The sequence below is a fragment of the Clupea harengus genome, chromosome 6 (genome assembly GCF_900700415.2).
Source record: "Clupea harengus chromosome 6, Ch_v2.0.2, whole genome shotgun sequence".
In the NCBI taxonomy this organism is placed as follows: Eukaryota; Metazoa; Chordata; class Actinopteri; order Clupeiformes; family Clupeidae; genus Clupea; species Clupea harengus.
Genome location: NC_045157.1, coordinates 13,932,522 through 13,959,675, shown reverse-complemented (window position 1 = coordinate 13,959,675; position 27,154 = coordinate 13,932,522). Strand labels below are relative to the sequence as shown.

General features: G+C 45.0%; 1 protein-coding gene across 5 annotated transcripts in view; it reads left to right on the top strand.

Annotated features, from left to right (window-relative positions):
* The first annotated feature begins 578 nt into the window (after nt 1-578).
* LOC105892650 (BTB/POZ domain-containing protein kctd15) overlaps nt 579-27,154 on the top strand; it is a 26,850-nt gene continuing 274 nt past the window's right edge. The window contains exons 1-6 of one of the 5 annotated variants that reach the window (XM_031569116.2): nt 579-1,503; nt 1,731-1,831; nt 4,494-4,669; nt 12,286-12,430; nt 20,955-21,260; nt 26,604-27,154. The exon at nt 26,604-27,154 is cut by the window's right edge and continues 274 nt beyond it. In XM_031569116.2, the coding sequence (XP_031424976.1) occupies nt 1,820-1,831; nt 4,494-4,669; nt 12,286-12,430; nt 20,955-21,260; nt 26,604-26,762 (798 nt within the window). In that variant the 5' untranslated portion in view covers nt 579-1,503; nt 1,731-1,819 and the 3' untranslated portion in view covers nt 26,763-27,154. The other 4 variants (XM_031569117.2, XM_031569115.1, XM_012818946.2 and 1 more) reach the window with 4 other exon arrangements.

The following is a 27,154-nucleotide window of genomic DNA, read 5'->3' as shown; positions in this document are numbered from 1 at the left end:
AGTCTATATGCCTTTCCAATAGTCACGTATAGGCTACGGAGAACAACCCATCCCGAGCACTTGTGCAGCAGGTTTTCAGGTGATCATTTTTAGTATTTTTTTCTACTTAGTTTGACAACAAACCGGGAAATGAAATCATGTTCGCTGCCCTAACAAAGACAGGAACGAACATCTGCCGGCTACATATGGGAATGTCAGATTGACCATTCATCTGTTCACACACTGGTAGGCGCCAAACATCAAGAAACAAAACCCAAGGAACCGTTGTCTGCATTTGAGAATACAGTAATTACGGGACTCAATGCAACATCAATTATTCACAGTTATTTACACGCAAATAAACAAACAAGCAAATAAATAAATAATCACCGAGTACCTGAATAAGAGGGGAAGGAAAGGGAAACGAAAAAAAAATATTTGGAAGATGCTAAATACATTTTATATTATAGACATGGCTGTGTTTAATGTAAAGAAAATTCAATTTTAGTAAGACCCACTATTTTATTAAATGTATCTTTGAGGTAAAAAGATTCAGTCGCTGAGCTAGCAGCAGCTTTCCTGTTTGCATGGGAAATCTTCACGGCAGACATCTCCATCTAGCCGTGTGCTATAATTGAAATGGCGCGTTTGGCTCGAGGCGGGTTGTGAGGGTGCTTTTTGCAATAGCAGAATGCATGTCGATAGACGTCATTTGGTTTTAATGGCCTACAGGAAATTTGGCGTTACAATTTGGGACATTAGCGAGGGAGAGGGAGGACAGGAACATTCTCTGCATGAAAACTATTGAAGAATATCTACATATGCAACATCTTTTTCTTTTATAGACACTTTATCAACAAGTTATACTGCGCCTGAATAATCGCTTCAGAAGTAGAGAGCAAGGAAGAGAGAGGGAGAGAGAGAGGGAGAGGAAGCGTGCCCTGTTTTACTTATTTAGAGAATGAAAATGTATGCCTTGCTGAAAATGCCTGAGGAAATATTACATCAGACGAAATGACAATGATTAAAATCTGATTTTTTTCTGCTCTAAGTCTATTGAGCGACGTGACACTTGCCTGATACTGAACAGCGTCAAACCGTTATCCCCTGCAAACCCGAACTTTAAACCGTTACGAGCGCTGATCTATTTTTACTTTGGCGGAAAATACGAAAAACACAACACTAATGACTCGTTGTTATCGTTGTCACCGTTTTGGGAACAGTGAGAGAATATCACGTTTTCATCTTAAAAATTAGCCTGGGCGCAGAGCAGGGCTGAGCTAATTGTAGCCTAATCCTTGCCCCAGAGGCGTTTGGGCAGCCCGGAGCAAGAATTCTTTTTTAGCTCGGCTCTCTTATTTAGAGACGGATTATTGGCTTTCTTCTTCACATAACAGACCCGGCAGATTCATTTTAGGAAAAAAGACGGTCAAGAAGCTAAAATACTCAGCAGGATCCGACCAGCCGAAAATATAAGTATTTAGAAATAAGAAGGGGGAAGCAGAGATATCTTCTATGTACAAGGTAAGAATGCTGCTTGCTTCCTGTGCCGCTTTTGTGGAAAGTGCTTGGTCTGAACAAGTCAAGCCAACACAAGCTATAGGTCTTTAAAGCCACAGCGACCCTTTTCAATGAATGTATCACTGCCAGATTCACATGTTTTAATACAGTTTGAGGACATTTTATGCTCTTCGCAGGAAGAGAATAGATAGGCTCGTCTCAAGGAATGCTTGTGTATTGGATCGCACTAGTTTAAGGAAACTTGGGGCATTTGAAAGGGAGAACGCAACCTTCAACTGGCACCGATTGAATCTGGCTGGGATTTCTTCGGACTCCTACAATGTTTGAAACGGTACGCTTAATTTCATCTCAAACTTAAGATTTTTGGCATGAATATCTAGATTAGTTGTAGCATATTTAATTTACCAGGAATGATTTTCACATGAGGTACTGTAGATTATTGCTACGTTAGCCCGCAAGGATGGTGTGCGTAAAGTCTATTGAATTGTGTGTAGATAGACGTAGGTTACAGTCGACAAACCTTACTCTTGCCGCGATACATCTATTTGTCTGTAAAATACACCGCTACAAAATCGTGTAATGATGAATCTTGCTTACAGTAGCCTATTTTATGTCGGCGTCTGAGTGAGACGCCATATTGTGTAATTATCAGAATTTAGGCTACCCGTGGGCACCAGCGCAAAGTATGCTGAAGAGGGCAAAAGTGTGGAAATTACATATTTGTTCAGTTTTGCGAGCGTCGTGATGAATTCAAACAATATGTTTAGTATTAGTAAAGATAGATTTAAATGAATGTATCTCATAGCATCATTGTGAAAGTGTAATTATCGTTTCCGAAATATAAACGTTTCTATCGGAATGTCCGCTAGTTGATAGCCTATAGTAAGGTTCGCTTCGCGTTGAAAAAGTGGTGTAATTGCTAGAGATGATATTTTACTGAAACGGTGTTAACGTGATTACAAGGTAGCCTAGGCTATCAGTGAAACTTGTGTGTTCTTCTGGAGCTCACTGGTTACGATGTGGTTATGCGATGTGATGTTACATACGTCAAAAATCCGGTCAATGGGAGACCCACAGTACAGACAGCAAGGGAGCAGATGTCAGAGCTGATCTCATTAAAACGAGCCAATGGTCCTTCACTCCCACTGTTGGTGTTTTTTTTTTTCTACGGACGACTCGAGAGCTAGATGTTCATTCAGAGGCGTGCTTTCGCACTTTGTAAATTAAGAGATGGTAGTGCAGGGTGCTTGTCACAGATTTCATTGTTACCCGTGTACGTCCATGCGTGTCATTATTGTGACATGTAATGCACTCCTCCTGGATTATGATGACTCAACATGGTAGTCAAAGTAGGTGGTATGTAAGTGTGCGCTAAACTATTGGAAACTTGCACTGGACTTGTGTGGTATTTGTATTTTATTTGTGTGTATACGTCTTTGCAGGAGGCCTCTCTGTGTGAGTGCGTTTGAGTGTGTGTGTCAGAGTGTGTCTTGTACATTCCTGCTAACATTCATATCAGAGGGCCATTGGTTACTATGGCCCGTGGCTATATGAAGAGGTGGGAGAGCTTCATACGCCTAAAACTTCTCAAGTCTTTTGAAGTCGTTCTTTCACTGGGATCTGAAATGTCTCACCCAGCGTGTGTATTAAATGAACATTATTCCTGAAGGCTTCGTGCGCAGAGGCAACACCCTGGAAAATTCTGTAGTCTTTCAGCAGTCTTTGCCCAGGGCTTTTCGCCTTAAGCGAAAGAGTTGAATGGAGCCTTAACAACCGCCTTCTGTTTACCTTTTATGGTTAAAATAACAGCTTCGCAAATGAGCGAGAGCATGGAGAAACTAGTCGATGAAATCCTTTTCAACTCTTTGCAAATCCCTTTCCTGACGACTATGCAAATAAACCGTGTTTTTTTCTTTCTCAAATCACAGTCTCTTTTAAGCGCCGCTGGGTGCGACATAGTCTTTCAGTATAATAAACATCATACATCTAAACTTAAAAATTATATATTTAAATAATTCATGTTAGGCTTAACTGTCTAACTGTCTGGAACCATCAGAAGAATAATGTGAGAGGATGAGGTTTATGTCATAAACATGCCATGTAGCCTACGGTTAAAAAAAGGGGCCAATGAAAACGCACATATGTGCCATTTTATGTGTGTAACAGAGAGGTGAATGGTCGGGCCTAAATAGTCTGTTCTGACCTCACTCGATTGTAGTTCATCTAATGAGAAGAAAATTGAAAGCTGATATAATTGATGACAGTCTTTGAATTTAGACACGGCATCATTAAAACGTTGCTTGTAATCGACATTGAAGTAGCCCGTAATAGCAGTAGGTACATTAAAATTGACCAAGACCTTTGTGATTTGAGATATGTGTCAGGCAAATCGGACAGGAACTGTTTTTACGCAAAACAGCCCCAGTGAAATTTGGGTCAAACTGTCATTATCGCGAACTGATTTCTTTAACTGAATAATCGCACCACTACACCTGGGTTAACCAACTTAACACACAGTTTAAGTAGGTTTGAGTGGGTGCGTTTTAAGAAGCTAATTCGGATGTGTTTGTTACATTTTTAACATAATAAGCGCGTGCGGCTTATGGGTGCTCTAGGTCACCAAATGCCCCGAACTCCTAATTCTCAGATCGGTTGTTCACGTGTCTGAGAATATCATGTCTAACACATAACACGACCTTTAATTAGACTACTGCAGTTTGTTTTTGTCCCCCTAGAGGCTGACACCTAGCATTCCTCTCTCTGTATCGCTAATAAGCATCCTCCTATCCTCCCCTCAGGTGATATGAATGAAGAGATGCAAACATACTTAATTAGAGCTGTGGCAATAATTTGTAAGCTAAATATGCGAACGGGCAGATGTGGAAGCGATCTGATTTGAGTCAGGACTGCAGTCACACTTAAGGTGGGAGATAGTAGCATTGTCTGGAGTCGCATCACTTATATCCATGGCTTTCGCATTTACTTGCTTTCAGGAAGGAAGAAGCATGTCACGTCTGTCGTTGACCCGGTCCCCGGTATCTCCTCTGAATTCGCAAGGGATCCCACTCCCGGCGCAACTTACCAAGTCGAATGCACCGGTGCACATTGACGTCGGTGGACACATGTACACCAGCAGTCTGGCCACTCTCACCAAATACCCAGACTCCAGGTAAGACTATGATTATCCTTATCATGCATTCTGAGTGGACAGGGTCTATTGCTTTGGAGAAAAGTGCTCTGACTTTTTTGCATTATATGAATATGATATTACATCTTGGAATTTATTTATGTAATATAATGTTTTGCACTATTATACTCTGAGTCTTGGAATTTGGAATTATATTTTGAGAGACATTGCAATATTCTCGTTTTCGTTTTACTACATTTTCCCTGATCTTTTAGCGTGGAAAGTCATTAGGACATCGCATTGATACATATTTGTTAGCATTATAGTAATTAACGACTAGCAGTGCCAACTCGGTCTACAGAAAACACTTTAAGCTCTTTTAGTTTTTTATGGATTTTTAAATATGCTTGCTGGTTCTTTTTTCAGTGCTGTCACATTTGAAATATCATGTTGGTTATTGTAACCCTGCACAGTCAGTTGCTAAGGAAGTGTCTCCAAAGCAATTTCATGTATTTCAAAGTAATTTTCTCATTATCAGCCTCACATCCTCCATAATAGCACCTCAAAAACAATTAAAGATAGTCTGAATTAAGTCATCTGTAGCTACTACACTAACTGAGATGGCTTTATTTCACTTTCAGTCAAATGTAATGTTATGACCATGGCTATTGATGAGGAGCATTTTTGTGTGTGTGTGTGCTTTAGTCTACCAATAAAAGAGGTAAACAAGTTGAGAGAAACTTAGCACTGAGGTAAAAATTACTTGAATTGAAATTCTGAACTGTTGTGAGGCAGATCTCATGTGTCCAAAGTAAAGTTTCTTCAGAAGCTTAAACATTGTCACTTGTTCTGACAAAAATTAAGGAGATGTGTTGTTATCATTAAGTCAGAGAGGTGCCTTTGTTGAATTGTGTACAGTATTTGCCTTTGTTCTCACCGTGGCAGTCTTCAGAAGTTTGAGGAGTTGGTGTGGGATTTATTGCAAGACAGGACAAGAATCTGTATTTTGTGCCTTTCTGTCTGTAGAGGGACAGAGGTTAAAACGTCCATTGTCACACAATGCTTAGCAGCCTAAGGACCAAACCGTTTATGGCCGTCTGTTTAAACTATAAATGTTGGCTTATTGTTGGAGTTGCCTCCATGATATACAGTGCTGTACATAGTCAGATTCCTCAGTGTCAAAGAGAATAGGCACGTAATTGTCAATAGTGTTACAGTGTCACAGTGGCGAGGCCACACACATGGGATGTTCAACCCCTAAGCATTCAAGTAAGGTCCCACTAGCTTGCCATTTTAAGTGCAAGTCATCTCAGTCTGTTAATGCTTTAGCTCAACTCTTGAATACACACAAATAGACACCACAAACACACACACACACACACACACACACACACACACACACACACACACACACACACACACACACACACACACACACACACACACACACACACACACACACACACACACACACACACACACACACACACACACACACACACACACACACACACAATGCAGGCACAGGCCAGCCCAGAAATACTTCTTCATCCAGCAGTGACAGGACAGCAGTGTGGAAGCTAGACTTCTTTATGCCTGCTCTGAGTGTGCCTCGGGGGCATCTCTTTCCAGTGGAGCCAGTGAAGGAGGAGCCATTTGTGTGAATTAGGATAATGGCTGACAGAAAGCTAAACAATTATGGAGTGATAGCTGCACTATGCACACACAAGCTTCACAAGCTACAAAAGAGAGAGAATACACACACTCTCACACACACACGCACACACTCACACACACGCACACACACGCACACACACACACACGCACACGCACACACAACCACAGCCAATGTGGAATGTCACAGATGTGACGAGCTAGAAGGGAAGTTAGAGAATTTTAAGTCGATGATTTCCTTTAATAGATTGCCTGCTGAATTATGCAATGGGGGAAGAGAAACTTAGTCTAGTAACTAATGTTGGGGCATTCGTCTTCCTCGCTGGACAAGGGTCATGAAACATTGATGCGGTCTCCTTGCAGACGACTCCTTGTCGCCCGCGTGTGTCTGCAAGACTCGCAACATGGCTCGGATCTACGGGTGACACAACTGTCTAATGAAGCCCTGACAATCTGGAGCCGACGCCGGATGGCATGTGCCATTTAGACAATCACTCACTGGCATCTTTTATCAGGACAAAGTTTGGATCTGCTCCAAAAACGTCTAGCAGTTGATTTATGAGATCTGTCTGTCGAACTCAATTTAGTTCTCGCCAGCATGGTAGTGACGTTATCACAGTAATATTTAGAAGCAGCAACATTTGCAAAAAGGGGCCGTTAGACAGGTGAAGTCATAAGGTGCTCAGGCCCAAAAAGGGGCCGTTAGACAGGTGAAGTCATAAGGTGTTCAGGCACAGATGTCACGCTCTCACAGCTAATGAGTTTGTGTCTTTACTTCTTGAGCCTGTGAGGAATTGCTGTGACAATGGGACAGAACATTCCCTGTGAGAACATTCCCAGTGAGAACATTCCCAGTCAGAACTTTCCCAGTGAGAACATTCCCAGTCAGATTTTTCCCAGTGAGAACATTTCCAGTGCAAACACCATATAGCTGCAGACCAGGAACAGATGCGGTCTTTATCCGTGTCTGTGCCAGATGAGTGCCAGTTCCGTTCTCCAATCAGTTACTGTCAGTGCACTAAGCCTCCACTACTAACTCAATAAAAGCGAGGTGCAGCCCAGTGTCCCTGCCTGTCCCAGTGCGCAGCAGAAGTCAGGTGTGCTTCAGCAGGCCTGTCAGAATTCATTGGGAATCAATCAGGGAAAGGAGGCGTGGGGCCACTGCCTCGCTGAGGCACTTGACCTCACCTGCACTGGCGGCAGCACAGCCGGCGCTAAGCGGTGTGGTACTGTGGGGAGGCTGAGGCTGAGGCTGACGTGTGTGGGTCTGGGAGATGCCTACCTACCGCCCCGCTGCCTCGGCGCAGCACCGCCGGGATGGGAGATCTGAGAGCCCAGGCTGTCCTTCAGAACAAACTCCCACTCTGTTACTCTCCCACCCGTTCTCTCTCTTCTCTCTCTCTCTCTCTCTCTTATTCTCTATTTCTTTATCACTCATCCACTCTATCTATCTATCTATCACAGATCATCTAACTTTCTCTCCCACACTGTTTCTCTCTTCTCTCTCTTACCACCCCCCTTCCCCCCCTCTTTCCCTCACTCTCTCCCCCCTCCTTAACTGTCTTCCTTTCTCTGTGAGGCAGCAGACTGCATGGTGTGCTCTTCTACTCTACCTGTCTGACATGACAGAGACAAAGCATGTTGAGAAGGGGCCTCTTACTGCAGGTGCTGAGGGGCTCGAGCTGGTGATTTACCGAAAGGAGAGGGAGGCAGGGAGAGAGAGAGAGAAGAGAAGTTGTATGGATGGAGGGAAGAGCAGAGAGAGAGAGAGAGGGAGGTGGGAAAGGGATGGAGAGGAGGGAGAAGAAGAGAGAGAGAGGGAGACAGAGGGAGACAGAGAGGATGAGGGAGACAGAGAGGGAGAGACGGAGGAGAGAGGGAGGGAACAGAAAGAAAAGAAAAACAGGCAGCATTTTAATTGCTTTTTTAAAAAGTGGAGATGAAAAACAGAGGTAGCCTGGAGGGGTATGGTGAAATTCTAGCTGGAAGAATTGCAAGACCATATGAGAAAGGAAGACCCCAGGCACAACAGGGAGATGAGTATTGGTTTTTTATAAAGCATTTTGCATCGATTTTCAGAGAAAAAAAAAACAGAGAGAGAGGGAGAGAAAGAGGAGGAGGGGAGGGAAAAGAAAAAGAAAGAGAGATTGATAGAGAGGAGGGAGAAGAGGGGAGAGAGAAAAGAGGAAAGAAGAAGGAATAAGAGAGTGAGTTGGAAAGGAAGAGAGCATCTTAGGCGATGTATGCACACAGAATTATAGGACTAAGCATACCATCCACATAATGGGATTCCCTGTGCACTTGATGAGGTTTTCGGATATGGGGACCTGTGCATGTACAAAGCGAGGGATTGCGATGGAAATTCCTCCCCATTCGTTGCAGAGATTTAGACATAAAAGTCAACACAGCTGTGTGCATTAAGACTCCTGTAGGAGATCTCCCCTCCCTCTTACCAGTATTATTCCCTGTAACAGGCTTTGACAAGCGCCGGGCAAAAAAAAAAAAAAAAAAAGAGTCTGCCTCTGTGATTTTGACTTCCTAGTGCTTTTCCTTTTCTTTTGTGGCTCGACTGCACCCGTTTGACCTTAAAGCTTCATGCCATGATTAAAGGGGAGATTACATCAAAACGACGCTAACAGCCAGGGCCTCCCGTGGCACAGAGACGTGTCGGGATAGCACACGGAGGAGAGGAGATACTTCAAATATATACAGATTGTGAGTGTGGATTCCTTCACTGACAGCCTCTGAAAGCAAAGCCCTCCTCCAGACGTACAGTGCAAAAAACACGTAGGGGATGTGGACTTGAATTTATATCATAGTATTGGTGACTGTATTGGTATTATATGGCGTGTTTATCGTCTAAAGTTCATACACTTAAATGATGCATGACGAAAGTATTTAAAAAGAAAAATAAACGTTTAAAAAAAATAAGATAAAGGTATTAATAACAGTTTAAAAGCTAGAGGCGCACTCGGATAGCGCAGACCTCCGCTAAGGCCAAATGGCGTATCTCACTATGTTTGTGAAAGAAAAATGAAGTCATAGAAAAACTGTGGAACCACCCCATGAGTCGGATCCGCTCCAAAATTTACAGACGATTTAGAAGACATAGTTGGGCAGTGTAGGGGTGTGTCACCTACAAGTGTTTGCTAGGCGTTTTGTCAAGCCTATCATTATTTACAAATTTCCCCCAGTGGCCAAAAATATATCACATCCGTTCCATTTCAAACCGGACATTGTTCTTAATTAATGTCATGGCGATGGTGGCGAACACCTCCGGAGACACCTCGAGGACAAGCACCAACTCGAGAACAGGAGCTGGAGACCCAGGGGCGGGCACAGGTACTGCAACTGCCCCTGTGGTGATTGGAACTAAAGCTGGAAGCAAAAAATACCCCCCTCACTTTCAGGCCCAGAGTCCCAGCAGTGAGGAGAATCCCACTGCACCCCACTCCAGAGCTGGCGTTCCTTTGCTCAGGGGAGGCCATGGGCTTAATAAGAACTTATTTCATAGTGTTGATGTGGCTATGATGTATCTATCAATCATGTTGAACCAGTCAGTCCAGCCTGTAAGAGTATGTGACACAGGAACAGATCCGAACGGAACACACTTTGTCTGGAGTGGAACTGAAATAGTATGGCGAGAAAATGTGCCTCCTTCTCCCTCTACTGGATATGGGAGAACTGTGGGGGCACCCCATTGTATCTGTAGGCGAGGCAAAGGCGTAGGGCGATGAAAGCTTACATATTACTGCAATTTCCAGCCGAGGCCCTGATGAGCACCAGTAGCGGACATCATAGCGAGACTCTCGCTCATCAGTACACTCTTGCGGCAATTTGGTGAGGCCAGGTATGGGTGGAAGACAGGTGTCCTATTACGTCTGAGTTATGTCAATAATTCATAGCAACTTGCACTCTCTTCCTGCATTCTAATGGGGAAAGCCCCTCAAAGGCGGAGAAAGGCAGAGATATGAGCTGGAATCCAGAACATCCAGAAAATGGGTCAGTGGCGTAACATAATTGTGTTTAATGTGAAAAAAAAAAATTCTTGACCCCCCTCCCACACACACACACACACACACACACACCTCCCCCTCACCCCAAACACTAGCATACATGCTCATTCGCATACGGACACACACACACACACACACACACACACACACACACATACACAACCAACTCCCATCCTGCAAACCGCCGGCTGCTGTCGGTGATGCTGATCAGAGGCTGGCCGAAGTGCCAAATTTATCAACGCTAATCTAACAGCCTGCCCTGGACTCAAACCACCACAGCCTAATTTCTCCAACTATCAAACATCGGAAATAGCTTTAGCCAGCCTGCACTAACATACCAACACAAAGGTAGCTTACACAGTATGTTAATAGCCATCAAGAAAAGCACAGCAACTCATTATAGGCCGACACAGTATTGAAAGAATGAATGACGGCACCTCGTCACGCCATCACTTGCATTTATAGAATTCATCAATTATCAAAACATAAAAATTAGGCTATGAAGATAGGCTATAGGTGTTACATGCAAGGTGGGGAGGTGGTATATATAGCTATCTGAATTACAAGTAACTTTAGTGATATCGTTAAATGGGTACTTTGAAGACTGTGTGAAACAGTCAGTGTGCGAGAGGGCCCACCTACAATAGCAAAGCAGCAGGTCCTGGGCCCTGGTGCGCTGTCCATAGTAACACTGGTGAAATGGGTATTCATAGTTACGCCGGTGAAATGGGTATTCCCATTCAGTATTTCATGCCAACCACCCAGATAATTAAAACATTTTTTTTTCTGAATCAAGAGATAATGAACAGAACAGCTTAGGAACTAAGGAACTAATTGGCCAAATCAGCTGGGTTGGTGAATGGTTGTCACAAAACCATGGCTGCTGCTGGATCAATCAGACTTTGATATTGGGGTTCCTGTCAACACTAGTAGAAGGAACTCACTTGTCATTCAAACAGTTGGGTAACAATATTCATTTACATTGATACCTTAGCTAGGAAAAAGCATTGCAGAGTGAACTAGGACACACAGGGACAACATCAGCATACAACAGTATTGGGAGTTGCTGCAAGTTATTGAGAAAGCTACATATGGTAATCCTGATTTATCAGCTGGCCTTTTTTCTAATAATCAGTCCAGTTGGAGAAGCCTATATTATAGTGTGATATTATTAGGTAGAGTGTACTGCTAAGTAATAAGGGGTAACAGCACATAAATACAAGGACATGTAAGAAGAGAGTATCAAAGGTGATGGCACACATTTATACTTCTACTAGTATATATTAGATATAATATACATTTAAACTAGTATGTTGAACTGTACTAAATTATATAACTACAATCCAACAAGGGCTTTGTAATAACAAGTGTTGTAGAGAAATCATTCGGCCCAATGCATGGGTAAACCAAGACCGTATGGACGATCTTTGCTTTCTGAATTTAATTTTTCTGGCATTTTAACAGACTACCTTTGGTTTAAGCAGGTTGTCGCTATGTTGCTCTGTTCTGTTAGTAGAGCTAAAACAAGCCTCTCATTTCAAATACTCAGTTGGCATCCTGTGGCATCCTGAAATTCTTTCACTCAAAAAAGAAGTGCCTTAAAATAGCATGCTTTTACACGTAGGCACCTGATTTTCTGCTCTCTGTCTGCCTGCGAGAGGCACGCTTGACTCCTGAAAAATGTCTAACAGGGACATGGGAGGCAGCCAGTTCTTTGCAGAACCCGAATTCTGCATGGTGCTGGTTGGGTTAATCTTGCCCCCAAAGAAAAGGACACTTCAAATAGGTTTAGCAAGCAGCAGAAATGCCCCTGAGCTCCTTGTTTCAACCCTGAATGCTAATAGTAATGCTTCTCGGGTTTGGGCGCTAATAATATTGAAAAAAATAAATGGAGGGTAATTGTTTTGTGCGTCGGAAAGGGGAAGCCGGCTCTCATTCCATTACGTGTGTTTGCATTTTAATTTGCAGAATCAGCCGGCTGTTTAATGGCACAGAGCCCATCGTGCTGGACAGCTTGAAGCAGCACTACTTCATCGATCGGGATGGGGAGATATTCCGGTACATTCTCAGCTTCCTCAGGACCTGCAAACTGCTGCTACCTGATGACTTCAAGGTAAATGAGATGAAATGGCACACACCTTTTTTTTTGCATGCAGGTGTTTTAGGTGCATGAACACACCTAGTTACTGAATCACGAGAGAAACAGAGAATGAGTCATGCAGGTGTTGCCATCACGAGGGAGGAGAACTGGAGGATGGTAGCGGTGGTGGTGCGTACGTGTGGAAGGTGGTGTGAGAAAGTTACCTGTGAAAAAGTACTTTTAATTTGTATTGTCTGTGTTAGTGTCTTTTTGTGGTGGCATGTACATAATGCTAAAGTACATTCATGCTGAAGTACATCTAATTTATATTATGTAATTTATTTCCGATCAGATCAGTACATGCTACTGCGGCTAAATAGACAACAGAACTGCTACGAACTGTGAATAAGCTTCATTTAAGGATGGTGATCGGTGGCAGCTTCTTCACACTACTGTAGCTCAGTATTATCAGTGTGACTTGCCAAACTCGCAGCAGTGCTGTGAACAGTGACTGGGTGTTGAAAGATTGAGTGGATGGATTGGGAACACCTGCTTGATGATAAAAATGAATTGTGCAAGAAGGCTAGACACAATCACACTCTACCATCTAGAATTTAGTTTTTCTCAACCCATAGGAACGTCTTTCTTAATTAGTCATTATTTGGAAGATATGAGGGTTCAAACACTGCTTGACTCAGTGCCCCCCAAAGCTGAGAGGGTCCAAGTCGAACCCCAGTGCTGAAAGTGAGCCATTGGGGAGCGGTATTATGTGTGCCAGGGCAAGGGGCTGTGGTCTCTCCCTGGGAAGGCGAGATTTCTAGTGTGGGCTGTTCAGGTGAATCACTCCCTGTGCATTTCCTCCTCCTCCTCCTCCTCCCCCTCTTCCTCTCCAGCCCCTGTGCAATCAGGTGTCATAGTCTAGCCAAGAGTAGAAATGACTGGCCTGGTGTGGAGGACCTCCCTGGTTGGCAGGAAAGAGATTTCTGTGGTGTCGTGTCATTTCCTCGCCCAGAAGCAGAGAGAGCAAGAGAGCGCGAGAGAGAGAGAGAGAGAGAGAGAGAGAGAGAGAGAGAGAGAGAGAGAGAGAGAGAGACACAGAGAGAGCGAGAGAGAGAGAGAGTCTTAAGATGAAGTCTTTTTCAGATGTTCATAAACACAGATACTGTACATTGCAGACATAGTCATCTCCACATACACACTCCTCACACACGTACTCTTTTGTCATGTCATGCACTCTTGCACACTGGCTTGTCTCACACCTACAGGGACACACACACACACACACTTACTCTACTTCTCTCACACATGCGTGGACAAACACTCACTGCATTTATGGATAACCTCTCATTCTCTACTCTCTGTCTCAGGCTTTCACAAATAAATAAACACACACACACACACACACACACACACACACACACACACACACACACACACACACACACACACACACACAGCCCTTGTAAGTGGGCCGTGGGAGCTCCTTTGGTCCTGATTAGCTCCCTGTGGCTGCACACACCTGCCCCCTGCCTCACTGCCTGCACGAGGATGCAGCCATGCCTCACACACTAACCTGTGCTCAGTGTGCTACTGTTCACACACAGAATCTGCCTCACACACTAACCTGTGCTCAGTGTGCTACTGTTCACACACAGAATCTGCCTCACACACTAACCTGTGCTCAGTGTGCTACTGTTCACACACAGAATCTGCCTCACACACTAACCTGTGCTCAGTGTGCCACTGTTCACACACATAATCTGTTTCAGTGGGCATGTGTGTTTGCAGGACTGGTGGACTGTTGTATGCTGATGTTGATGTTTTTGTGTTACATGTTTATGTATATGTGTGTTTGAATGTGTGTGTGTGTGTGTGAGAGAGAGAGAGAGTGTGTGTGCATGTATGCGGTTTACAGTTTTTTACAATCATTTTCACACTTGTCTCAATACCATGTACACATTTTCAAAATATTTCACACAGTAGGCTTTACAAACACACACCTCAGCACATCAGTTAACCTTTGGTGCAAAAGGTACTACAACCACCAAAACACTTCATACTTCAGCCAAAAGTAACTCATGTGCCATAGCTCTCTCCCGTTAAACGACTTTATCACTCATTGTACAATGAACTAAAAAAACAAACAACTTGAAACATTGCAAAATGCACATGTTACGTGTTGCTGTTTCCTCTAGTTTTGCATAGTTTAGTGTATTGCAAAAGAAAAGAAAAACGATAGACACCTTAGCTTACAGTACATATTGTAATACAAAACAAATAAAGTAAAATTGCATTTCTGTGGTATACTATAGTACAAAGAAGTGTACAGACGCTTTTCTTTCTCAGTACAGTAAGTGAAACACCAACACATAGACTACCACTAGAAGTGTCTTGCAACCGTAAAGCTGATCCATGGTGTCTTCTGAATTTAGCGTGACATTTTTATGAACTTCACATTTACAGTACCTCAACATTATCCCTTGCCTTGAATCTTTAGCATATCTTATCCAACCCTAAAATTCCCCATATTCCACAAATATTCCAAGGCAAGCAGTTGTCATGACACCAAGAACAAACTTGTCTGTTGTTTTGCATGTCACAATACTGTAGATACCACTTTTGAGTGTGGTACATTTTGTGTGCTATTGTAAGTCACTTTGGATAAAAGTGTCTGCTAAGTATTAGACCTTTGTTGTAGTTGCATTTGGGGTCGCATTGTCTAATCGAGAGCCCATGACTTAAATATACAGCAGTAATAGTGGGAAAATGTCTTCAGCGACAACTACTGTACATCTATATTTTTCCTTTATACATGCACATTTCAATGCAAATGCTGTATTGCCACTTTTGTATAGTTGGTAATAAGCTGCAAACAAGCAAAACAAAGCAGAAAACGGAATACATTTTCCACATTTCTGAATAATCTGTCTTATTTCAAACGTATAAATACTGAGTCAGTATCCATGCATTTCGGAAGAAGTGGTCATTGAATGCATTTTGTATCAAAGCAATGCAAAAGTATCCACAGTTTAGTTCACATAGTCTACTGCTATGGTGAATGTGTTAAGTGTTTTGAAAAAGTGGACACGGTATTAAGTGTGAAAATGATTGTAAAAAACAGTATTTGTATGTCTCTGTGTGTGTACATACATGTATGTGTCATGTGCTATGTGTTGGGAATCTATTAGAAGTGTTTTTTAAATGGGTGTACCTGCGTAATGTGTCCTGCCTATATGTTTGTTGTATGCATCTCTGTGTATGTATGTGTGTGTGTGTGTGTGTGTGTGTGTGGGGGGGGGGGGGGTTGTGGGTATGGGTGTGTTTGCATGTACATATTTGTCTGTATCATGTTATGTCCTCCATGTGTATTTGCTCTGGGCATCTCTGTGAGTGTGTGTGTGTGTGTGTGTGTGTGTGTGTGTTATATCCACTCAGAGGTGAGCAGAAAATGTATGTTCAATCAGGTAGTAGCATCATGCCTGATGGGACGTCTCTGTGGCTCTGTCTTCAGAGACCCAGCCGCAGTCAGAGACACACGGGGAGAGAAAGCAGGGAACAGGCCGGGAGGCTCCAATTCAAATCGGGAATGGGGTTTGGCAACACGCCTCAGGGGGATTTTTTTCTGAAGGAGGTTTGCGTTTCAGCCTTTTTTTCATATTTCTCCCCTTTTTCGCGCACTCTTTGTTTGCCAAGAAAAACAGCAACAAGGACAACAACACAAAAGGGGGGAAGTAAAAAAAAGAAGAGAGAAATAATAAAAAAAGACAGAAAGCAATAGAGACAGAAAGAAAGAAAGAGAGAGAGGCAGCACGGCGTTTCAGCTCATTACCTCTCCCCTCCTCCTCCCCAATCACATTCGGTTGATCCTCATACCTTTCAATTTGCATGAACGGGGGAAAACATGCAAATGGCGCCTGACGGAATGGAGCATGTCCTTATCTGTACGGCATCACGCCTGTGACGGCCCCGGGCTGCGATCCGCTGCGCTGGCAGCCATGGTGCTGTGTGTTTTACTAAATCAATGTGAAAGTCAGGGAAGAATAGAATAAATCTCCCTGCATCTCATCGCATATATCAGACGGCCTGATTTGCTTTCTCACCCACTCACTCACTCTCTCACTCACTCAGGAACAAAATAATAGTTTTTTTTGTACGTTTTTTCGTTTTCTTTCTTTTGCAAGAAGAAGACAAAAAATACAAAAGGCATTTTCACAATCCATGTTTTTTGTGTTGTTTCTGAATGCAAACATATATATATTTTCTTGCTTTTGCACCTCTTGAGTTTGTTGTTGTTGTGCTGTGTGTGTGTGTGTGTGTGTGTGTGTGTGTGTGTGTGTGTGTGTGTGTGTGTGTGTGTGTGTGTGTGTGTGTGTGTGTGTGCGCTCGTGTAGCTATCGTTGCGTTCTTTTGAGATGCAGACTGCTAGCATTGGTGCAGTGGTTGTGGTTGTTATGGCAAAGCAGTTGTGTGGTATTTGAGGCTGACACCTCGGCGAGCCTTTGGCGCTGATGTCTGGCTGAGTGGGGAGAGCAGAGGAGAGAAGAGGCTGAGTGGGGAGAGCAGAGGAGAGGAGCGCAGAGGAATGGGTGAATGGAGGCCATTAAGCTGCGAGTGCATTTGGTGAACGGCTGGTGACCTCCTGTTTTCACTGTTTTGACTGCTTCTGAGGAAAGAGGCTCCCTGTTTTTGGCCATGTTGGATAGATCAGGAGAGCTCCTCTCTCTCTCTCTCTCTCTCTCTCTCTGTCTCTCTCATTCTCTCTCTCTGTCTCTGCCTCTCTTTCTATCTGTCTCTCCCTCTCTCTCTCTCTGTCTCTCCCTCTCTGCCTCCATCTCTCCCTCGCACTCAGAGATGTTTTGCCTTGCCAGTGGGCGATCAGGTCAGATCATTATTTCGGTGCTCAACGGGCCCTGCCTGGACACTGGACCGTGATTGTGTAGGAATCGTCTGAGGGAGCCTGGCAGGCTGGCAGCAACCAAGACAAAGCTGCTGGGATGAGAACCCTTTTCTTTCTCTCTCTCTCTCTCTCTCTCTCCCCTCCTCTTCCCAGTCTCAGGCAGTCAGGATTACACTGTTGTTTTGTGTGCGGTGGTGCTCAGGATGACTAAAGTGCCTCGCAGACAGACCCCTGTTAAAAACATATCCATCCGCACCGCGACTGCAGACCTGTGAAGGATGGAGAGCCGCACTTTGATAGCGAGAGCGCCCTGGAGCGCAACATCTCTGTATGAATTTTGTCAGCAGCTGTGTGAAGGGGAAAAAAAGAGGGAGAGAGAGAGAGAGAGGGAGACAGAGAAGGAGAGACGGAGAGAAAGAAGCGAAAAGCAAAAAAAAAACGAATGTAAAAAAGGTGAAGACAAAGAAGAAACGAGCAAATGTTCCATAACGTTTCACTTCACGTTCAAGTTAAACATTAGAACGTCTGCTTAGTATGTTCTCCCAGTGTGGCTGTTTGGTGAGCAGCACGTCTGCTTTGAGAGGGGCCTTCTGCAGGACGTCTGCAGTCAGCGGTCACGTTTTTGGGGTGCGAGTGGACGCTCGGGGCAGGCGGGGGCTGTTTCAGAGATTCAGTGGAGGTGCGGTTAATGAACACACCAGTGGCTGTGGCTGTGGCAGAGTCTGCCTCGAGTTTCACGTTCTAGCAGAGCTCGGGGAAGAAGGACAGGAAAAGTCTTTCTAGCTTCGCTGGCCCAGAGGCCACATCACCCTCAGCCAGTGATGATCTTTCTGAAACTCTCTCTGCCCCTCTTTGTTAGCTGCACCCCTCCCCAACACACAGACACACACACACACACACACACACACACACACACACACACACACACACACACACACACACACACACACTCTCACTCTCTCTCTCTCTCTCACACACACACACACACACACACTCACACTCACACTCTCTCACACACACACTCACACTCTCTCTCGCACACACACTTCATGCCATCCACCGTCTCTCTCTGCCACTACTGACAGGATTAGACTCAACTCTTCTCTCTCAGTTCCCAATTTCACGAAAATCAATAATATTTGTTTTGTTCTGTTTTATTTATTTATTTTCTTGTTGTTATGTCAGCCATCTGGGTGAAATTAGAATGTGTTATGGTTGTGGCCTGACATGACAGACAAAGCTAGCTGGCCCAGCCACCTCACCTCTACCACCCCCCCCCCCCCCTCAGGCTAGACCTGGCTTTGGCAGAAACAGGATCATTGATTGCCACAAATAACATGGCGCTTTTTGTGCACCGAAAGCTGTGCACATTTCCACTGTGTGATTAAGTGGTGCTGACAGTACAGGTGGAGGCCCGTTTTTGATCAGCAAGTTCAATGTAGGAAGTAATCAGTCCCACGATTTTGTGCATAAAACTGGCAACAGATGGGCCTACATTTGCATCCTCACCAAGCACCAGTGAACACACAAGAATGCATTCAATTAGCGCTAGCTCGTTGTCCTTGCGTGCACTCACACATACGCACATACACACTCACACATACGCACATACACACACACACACAAATATACACACTAACATATAAACACACACACACGCAGAGACGCACACACACACACACACACACACACACACACACACACACACACACACACACAGACATACATCTCCATGCTCCTCCTCCCCATTCTCGTTCGTTGTATTACTCATAGTTTTCTCTCTACTCTACACTTCATGGTACTTTTCATGCTAGTTTTGAGCGATGGTGCCATCTGGTCTTGTGGGAAATCACAGGCAGGCGGGAGAGGGGGCAAATGGCCCCTGGGCGCGGGCAGCCCAGGGGGGGGAAGGGCAGGCAATCTGCTCCCGACTGCCTGGAACACAGGAATGCAGATTACAGTGGAAGAGGGAGAAAGGGAGAGAGAGAGAGAAAGAGAGATGTCTGCCCATCGACTTCATGAGCTCCCAAAAATAATGTTTCTAATGCTGGAAGGTGTGCTTGAGGGGCCCACATTGAAAAGTATTTTTGGAGCTCATAAACCCCCATTCAGACTCAACACTCAGATGTGATCTGTACGCAAACCAATTAGCTAACAAGTATACACTGATTCGTGATGTGAACAGTGTGCAATGGAACGGTCTTGCCCTTTGCTCTTAGTCTGTGTGTGTGTGTGTATTTGTGTGTTCTCATTGTGTCTTCACATGTCTGTCTGCATTTTGATTGGAACTCAGACAGGTGGACACTCTCACTCTCTGCAGTGTGTGAGCATAAAACTCACCTGAATGTTTGCATGCAGCATGCTGTGCGCAACACAATGAATATGATCTTAATACAGAGAGAATATGTATAATAATTAGAACATATCCATGTACAAATAGCAGATGTGAAGAGGAAGACTTAATGAGTTGTTAACCAGAAGGCCATATTTGCCCCAAGGTGGAGGACATCTTTGCTGTTTTGTTGTCCTGTCGCTATAGAAATGCAGAGAGCATGAGCAGAGAGATGCACAGATCTCTTTGCTCTCCTTAAGACCACAGTCTGGCCTGACATCTAAAACTGACAAGATGTTTAAGGACAATGGCTTTATTTCCTTGGGACCTATTCTCTCCCTCTCCCTCTCTCTCTCTATCTCTTTCTTATCCTTTTGTCAATCTCTATCTTGTTCTTTATCTTTTTTCTGTTTTTCTTACTCTTAACACAGTATTCATTTTTTTCTTTCCATCTTCATGTTTCTTCTCTTGTTCTTGTATCCTGATCTATGTTTTTTATATGGTTCTTATATTGGTTAGGTTAGGTTGCTGGCTGTGAGTACTTGCTTGTGACGGTGAGAGGATTGGCTGCTGTGGGAAGCCCCCAACCAATAGCACGACGACTTAAACATCTTTCTTTTTCTCTCCTTGACCATCTCTTTTTCTCCCTCTTTGTGACTTTCTGGCTCTTTATCACGTTCACTCCGTTTTGTTCCTCTTGTTCTTGGTTAACACATAATCTGTGTTGAAATCTGCCGCTGAGGCCCCCGTCTCTGGAACAGCTCTGCTATACTCTGTGGCCCTGGGTCAGACCATTGTGGGGCTGGATAATAGCTGTAATAGAATCCGCCATCTTTGGATCCTTATGGTACAGACAGAGATATTGTGACGCCTATGGGTTCTGTCTGAAGGATGCCTTGGTATTTGTACAACCGCCTTGTACAACCGCCTTGGAGACCAAACATTGTTAACAACAAGGGAGCCGATTAAAATGATGTAATCTTTCATAAAAGCAGACATCGAGACACCATTACTGTAACATGAGAAGCTGTAGAGCCGGCTCAGGGTATGGGGTGACACTGAGCGCGGGGGGGGGGGCTGTACAGGGTCTGACCTTGGAATGGGATACGTGCCATACAGGTAGAGCCATGGGATTAGATAAGAGGAGAATGGACAGTCCTATTCCTAGCAATGCTATGTTCTGTATAAAACAGAAAACGAAGTCAAATAAACAGATGGGGACTTTGCCGGTTGCCAGCGTGACCTTTGCTCTGACCTGACCTCTTCTCCTCTTCTCTCTCTCCTCTTCACCTCCTCCTGCTCCTCCTCCTTCTCCCTGTCCCGTCCAGGACTTCCACCTGCTGTACGAGGAGGCGCGCTACTACCAGCTGTCGCCCATGATCAAGGAGCTGGAGCGCTGGAAGCAGGAGCGGGACCAGCGCCGGATGGCGCAGCCCTGCGACTGCCTGGTGGTCCGCGTCACGCCGGACCTGGGCGAGCGCATCGCCCTCAGCGGCGAGAAGGTGCTCATCGAGGAGATCTTCCCCGAGACCGGCGACGTCATGTGCAACTCCGTCAACGCCGGCTGGAACCAGGACCCCACACACGTCATTCGCTTCCCTCTCAACGGCTACTGCAGGCTCAACTCTGTGCAGGTGAGAGGGCAGACACACACACACACACACACACACACACACACACACACACACACACACACACACATTTACAGCAAACATGTACCCACTGACAACATGACACCCACACACAATACACGCTTGCAGGCACACACATACACACACACACACACACATGCTCAAATATTTACCCACATACACATTTGTACACAGGTTTGTTAATAGGCTCAAACACACACACACATGCAGGTCTTGATGTGCACCGCCACTGACATACACCTGTAAATATACTTGACACCTACAGAACCAACAGAGAAGCTGCAAAACATTATTGGAATGACTATCTCAACTGAAAGTAAACGTGAAAAGGGAGCTATCCTTTTAAACCATGTGCTTACCTCAACATTTGCTGCTGTCAGATTAGTGTCAGTTACCCTGCTGAGTGCTACACAGAAGAGAGCTTTCAGAGGACGTCCTCCTCTCTGTCGGGTGCTGGGTGACAACAATGAGAAGGCAGAGCTGTCAGCCAGAAGAAGGCCTCCACCAGGCCAGAGGTCCTGAGGGGAGATGAGGAGGTGGAGGTGGAGGAGGAGGAGGAGGTGGTGGTGGAGAGTCATATGAGTGAGAGGCTCATCAACACTCTCTAGCCTTAACCAAACCCCCACCTCCATCCCCACCTTATGCTCCCTCCCTTCAGCTCCCCCAAAACACTTTCTTAACACATTTTTTCCAGTGTCCTCACATGCATGCAGACACACACAGTCATACACACACACACACACACACACACACACACACACACACTCACACACACTCCCAGACAGCCAGCTCCCCGACACCTCCACACCCTCCACCCCCCCAGTGTCGAAGTGAGAGACCTCCTCCAGGGATGGCAAGCTCGGGACAAAGCTCGTCTCGGCTGCGGCCATGTTTTCTTGCAAGAGCGAGAAGCAAGAACGGGGGAAAAAATGATATGCATAATTTACGTGTTCCTCCTTTTTAAAGACACTGCTCCTCTTTTGAAAAAGACTCCACTGTAACACTGCCCCGGGCGATTGAAACACACGTATTGCATTTTTTAATACCATACTTACAAGTTCTCAAACAGCCTAAACCGGTTTATACTTCTTTTATAGATTTTTAAATGGCTTGCAATATAATTAATTGGCCGCATCAACTAACACAACATTTTCTCGCTCTGTTTACCGGCGCGTCTGGTCGCGGCGCGCCTCACCCGGGTTCATGCGGTTGAGAGCGCTGGTTCCCCCCTTCCAAAGCCAAATATCAGTCGGAGGTGACACTCATCTTACCTCTATCATTGTCTCACTCTCTCATTCCCTCCCAGTCTCTCTCTCTCTGTCTCTGTACATGAACATTAAAACACCCCAGCTACCTCACAGGCCAGCTCTCTGCCAGCTCTCCGCTGTGTATTACACTCAGGCAATGTCAGCAGCCCCCTCTTCACGTTTGCCATGTGCTGGCCCTTTAAGAGCAGGGCCGCGCCTCAGGGCTGGCCTGAATGGGCCGATGCACTATAGGTACGTGGAGAAACAGCAGATGGAGGTGAAAGGGGCTTTTTTTACTTCTTGTTTTCGCTGCTGCTGTAAGGGGAGAGTTCTTCTTTTAAACAGCTCGTGCTCATCTCATGCTCGTGCTCCTCTCGTGCTCATCTCGTCTTGTGCTCGCCTCGTATCGTGCTCGTCTCGAGGGCCAGGAGTGAAACTCTAAGCTGCAGAGCAGGGAAGGGGAGGGGAGGGGAGGACAATGGGGCTGAGGGTGGGATCAGATGCAGGTGCCTGGGAATCAGCCCCAGTCCCAGGGGAGCGCAGACACACCCTGCCCAGGGAGACTAGACAGCCAGCTTGGAGCAGCAGCAGGGGGACTGATCAGTGATCAGACCGTGGGTTTATGTGCGTGTACGGGAATGGATGTGAATAAGGTGTGTGTGTGTGTATGTGTGTGTGTGTATGGCAGGTGGGGGTGTATATGGGTTTGGATGAGGTATGAGTGTATAGTTGGTTTAGTATTTATTTGGGTGGGATAGTGTGTGTGTTTGTGTGAGCAAACTCTTAAAGCTTTGCATGTTCCTTTTATTCCTAATTTTCTAGTTTCTTCTTCCAATGTACATCATTGGTTTGATAAACTAGAGTTTGTAAAAAGTTTATGAGTTTATGGAGTAAAAGAAAAGGTCATGTTTTATGACTCATTGCAAATATTTGGTTTCTATCTGGCTTAGCCAAACTTAAAACAGTGCTTTTGTTATTTTGGGTCATCTAATTTAACCATCTTTCAACGTAAATATGCAAAAGACCTCCCAGAGTTTGCGTTCTTGCTTTGAAGTGGTGCCGTGGTTTTCCTGGGAAAAGAGGTCCTACAACACCAGTCATAGACCAAACTAATAAACAAACGCGCAACGCTGAACCATTTCTGTTGACATCTGAGGAATTTGGAGCATAATATGAACCACCTGTCCTGTGATGCTGAGCCAGAGAGAGAGGAGGAAGAAAGAAAGAGAGAGGGAGAGGAGGGAGAGAGAGAGAGAGAGAGAGAGAGAAGGATGCATCGAAAGGAGAAAGAGGACTATATACACATATTAAGTTAAAAGCAGAAGTTAAAAGCAGCATTTATCCAAAACTACATAAAGCCGCACACACACGCACACACACGCACACACACAAACTAAATTAAACAACACACAGAGAAACACACTGAGAATACACATGCGCACGCACACAAACACTAGCAATGACACACACACACACACACACACCCACACACTTGAAACTGGTAGCGCTATATATCACAGTGATGGAGCACCCTGATCAGTCTGGACAAAATCCTTCCTTTATCACTGTACCAGAAACACAAGGAGAAATGGAGAGGCCAGGTCCCCTCTGTGTACGCTGGGCACACACTGACACACACTCACTCGTCAATATGTCACTCATCCAGACAATCAATTGTGGTCAGGGGCTGCAGGTGTTAGCGTGATTAGGTACAGCACTGCCACTCTCTGTGACAAGAAGGACACAGTGATATGATCAAAGAGGATGTGTGTGTGTGTGTGTGTGTCTGTGCACAAGTTGCATGTCTGTGGAGAAGGATAGTGTGTGAGTGTGTACGCAGTGGAGTAAGGAGTTATATAATTATTCACGCAATTAAAAAGCCACAAACTCTATTTATTGAAACAATGTAGTTTTTTTTATGTTAATATTGCCATAAATATGTACAAATAACAAATACATATTTTTTATTTCTGTCTCCAATCCTTCACATCTTCCCTTCGTTCGTGAGATGGTTTGTGCGCTCTGCTATGGCATATGCCTGAGCTGGTGAAGGCAGACAAAGGCTCAACTTACAAATGTAAAGGTGGCACAAAGTTAATTGACAGTTGCTTAAAGTTGGATGTTTTATATGTGAGTAGGTGTGTGTAGGGAGTCAAAAATGTGACAACTACTCTGTTTGTCCAAACTAAAGCACCATACTCTTTTTCATTTTATTATCATACATACAGTGGTTTGTTATGAATACTGAAAATGGATACAAATTACCAAATCAAGAACATCTACTGTATAGCATACATAGTTTGGTTTGGCAGAAGACTTAGCTCATCACGACTGCCGTTTGCCACCGTAGTTCAGATTTACGTCTCTGCGGACATGTTAGCTCTCGCTCACGATTGTTGTGAAGTAATGTGTAGCGCATGTTCTAGCCTATTGCCAGCCATTCAGTGACACCACCACACATGTCGAGATGGGGTGAGTTCAGTGTGATGCAATGATCAAAGCTGGCAGTGTAATATCATTTCCATAATGGCTAGTCTTTCCCCATCGTCTGTCGTGGATTTGGGAGCGTTTGATGCCTGTGCAGGTCTGCTAATTAGTACACCACTTAGCTCACCCACCATCAGCGTGCTACACACACACACACACACACACACACACACACACACACACACACACACACACACACACACACACACACACACACACACAAATTAGAGGCATAAGCGTGAGGAAACAGAGGGACGTGGAGTGTGCCTCAGTTTGTGTGTGTGGCCTTGCAGGCAGTCAGATTAGTTAGACAAAGTGATTGTCTGTCGTTGTATGCGTGTTGGTGTTAGTGTTAGGGGAGGTGCTGGGTTTATCACTATATCGGAGTTGATCTGATGTAGTAATATTGTATATTACAGTGGAAGGGGCTCAACTAGGGTTTACTATGCAAGAGGATCATTATTGACAGTTGAAAATGAAATGAGCTGTGCAGATTTATTTCTTTGGATGTCTTAATTACTTCCCTCACCAACATGTCTGCATGCACACACATGCACACACACATACACACACAGATGCAAACAAATGGGACTACCAGTGTGGCACCAGTAGCAACTTCATTCGCACTTTGAAGGTACGATGGTGAGGAGAGGCCATGTGTTCTCAGGAGTCAGAGTGTGTGTGTGTGTGTGCGTGCGTGTGTGTGCGTGTGTGTGTGTGTGTATGAGCGTGTGTGTGTTCGGGCATGTGTGTGAGTGTGTGTGGTGTTTGAGGTGCTGTCAGCCAGCTAGCCCAGAGCTAGACCTTTCATTTCAGCACACTGCATTACAGGGCTGGGGAAGAAGTAAACACGCCGTACCGTCCGCGCTGGGATTTAGAGATACCCCTTTCCCCCAAAGAAGGGAGGAAAAATCAACTCCACAAGGATTAGGAGATGGTAGAAGAAGGAGAAAAAAATAGTACTGCTCTTCCCGTTCTCCGTGGTTCATTCCTCTCACACCTATCTCTCCGTCTCCCTCCATCTCTCCGTCTCCCTCATCTCTCTCTCTCTCTCTCTCTCATTCCTTCGTCCTGGTCTCCATCATGCAGTCAGGTCTTGACTCAGACGATCTTCCTCATTCCCCACACGTCCCTCAGAGCTCACGCTGTCAGACCAAACTCTTCTACACACACACACACACACACACACACACACACCTCTGACCACCGGTGAAGTTGGCTGATGATCGTCCTATCAGATACCTCTGATCAAGGGGACCCTTGCGGGCACACTTATCACACACACTCCATTTCTCGTATTCAAAACACACACACACACACACACACACACACACACACACTCAAATTCTCTACAAGTCTCAAATGTTGTACCCATAACTACATAACCACCAGATAAGACAGAGATCCAATAATTTGATGCACTGAAGCACCAAAAGATAACCGTGGCTATCCCACAATTCCAGAGCTAGGTGATGCTCCAAGTCACCAGCATAACAAAGACTGGATTTCTGAAGCATATGGAACTGGTGTGGAACTCTTGTAGTTGGTATCCGTTGTGTTTGACCCTCTGTGCTTGCTGTCATATTCACAGGTTCTGGAGCGGCTGTTCCAGAAGGGCTTCAGTGTGGCGGCATCCTGTGGCGGTGGCGTCGACTCCTCCCAATTCAGCGAGTACGTCCTGTGTCGCGAGGACCGCCGCAGCCAATTAATGAACACCCCCATCAGGATAAAACAAGAGCCCCTGGACTAGGGCATGCTGGGAAAACAAGACTAACCATGCAGGGAGCAAGAAACGGCGCCCCTACCCCCTATCCCCATCTCCATTACCCACCCAGCCGCCCTCTTACCGGAACTCCCCTGCTCAGCCAAACAAAATCTACCCTTCAGTCCTTCAGAAACTCCCCCGGACACAAACAAACCTGAGGACTCCCAGACTCCTCAGAACCACTCCAGCTCTGTGGAGCAATCTGTTTCAACACGGAATGTAATCTCAACAACAAAGAAATCAACAGAAAAACAAACAACGAACAAGCAAACAAACAAAAGAAACAAACAAAGACAGACAGGCAGAAGTCTCTGATTTTGACTAGATTTTACAACCCAAAGAACACACACACGCACACACGGAGAAGGCGCAGGACT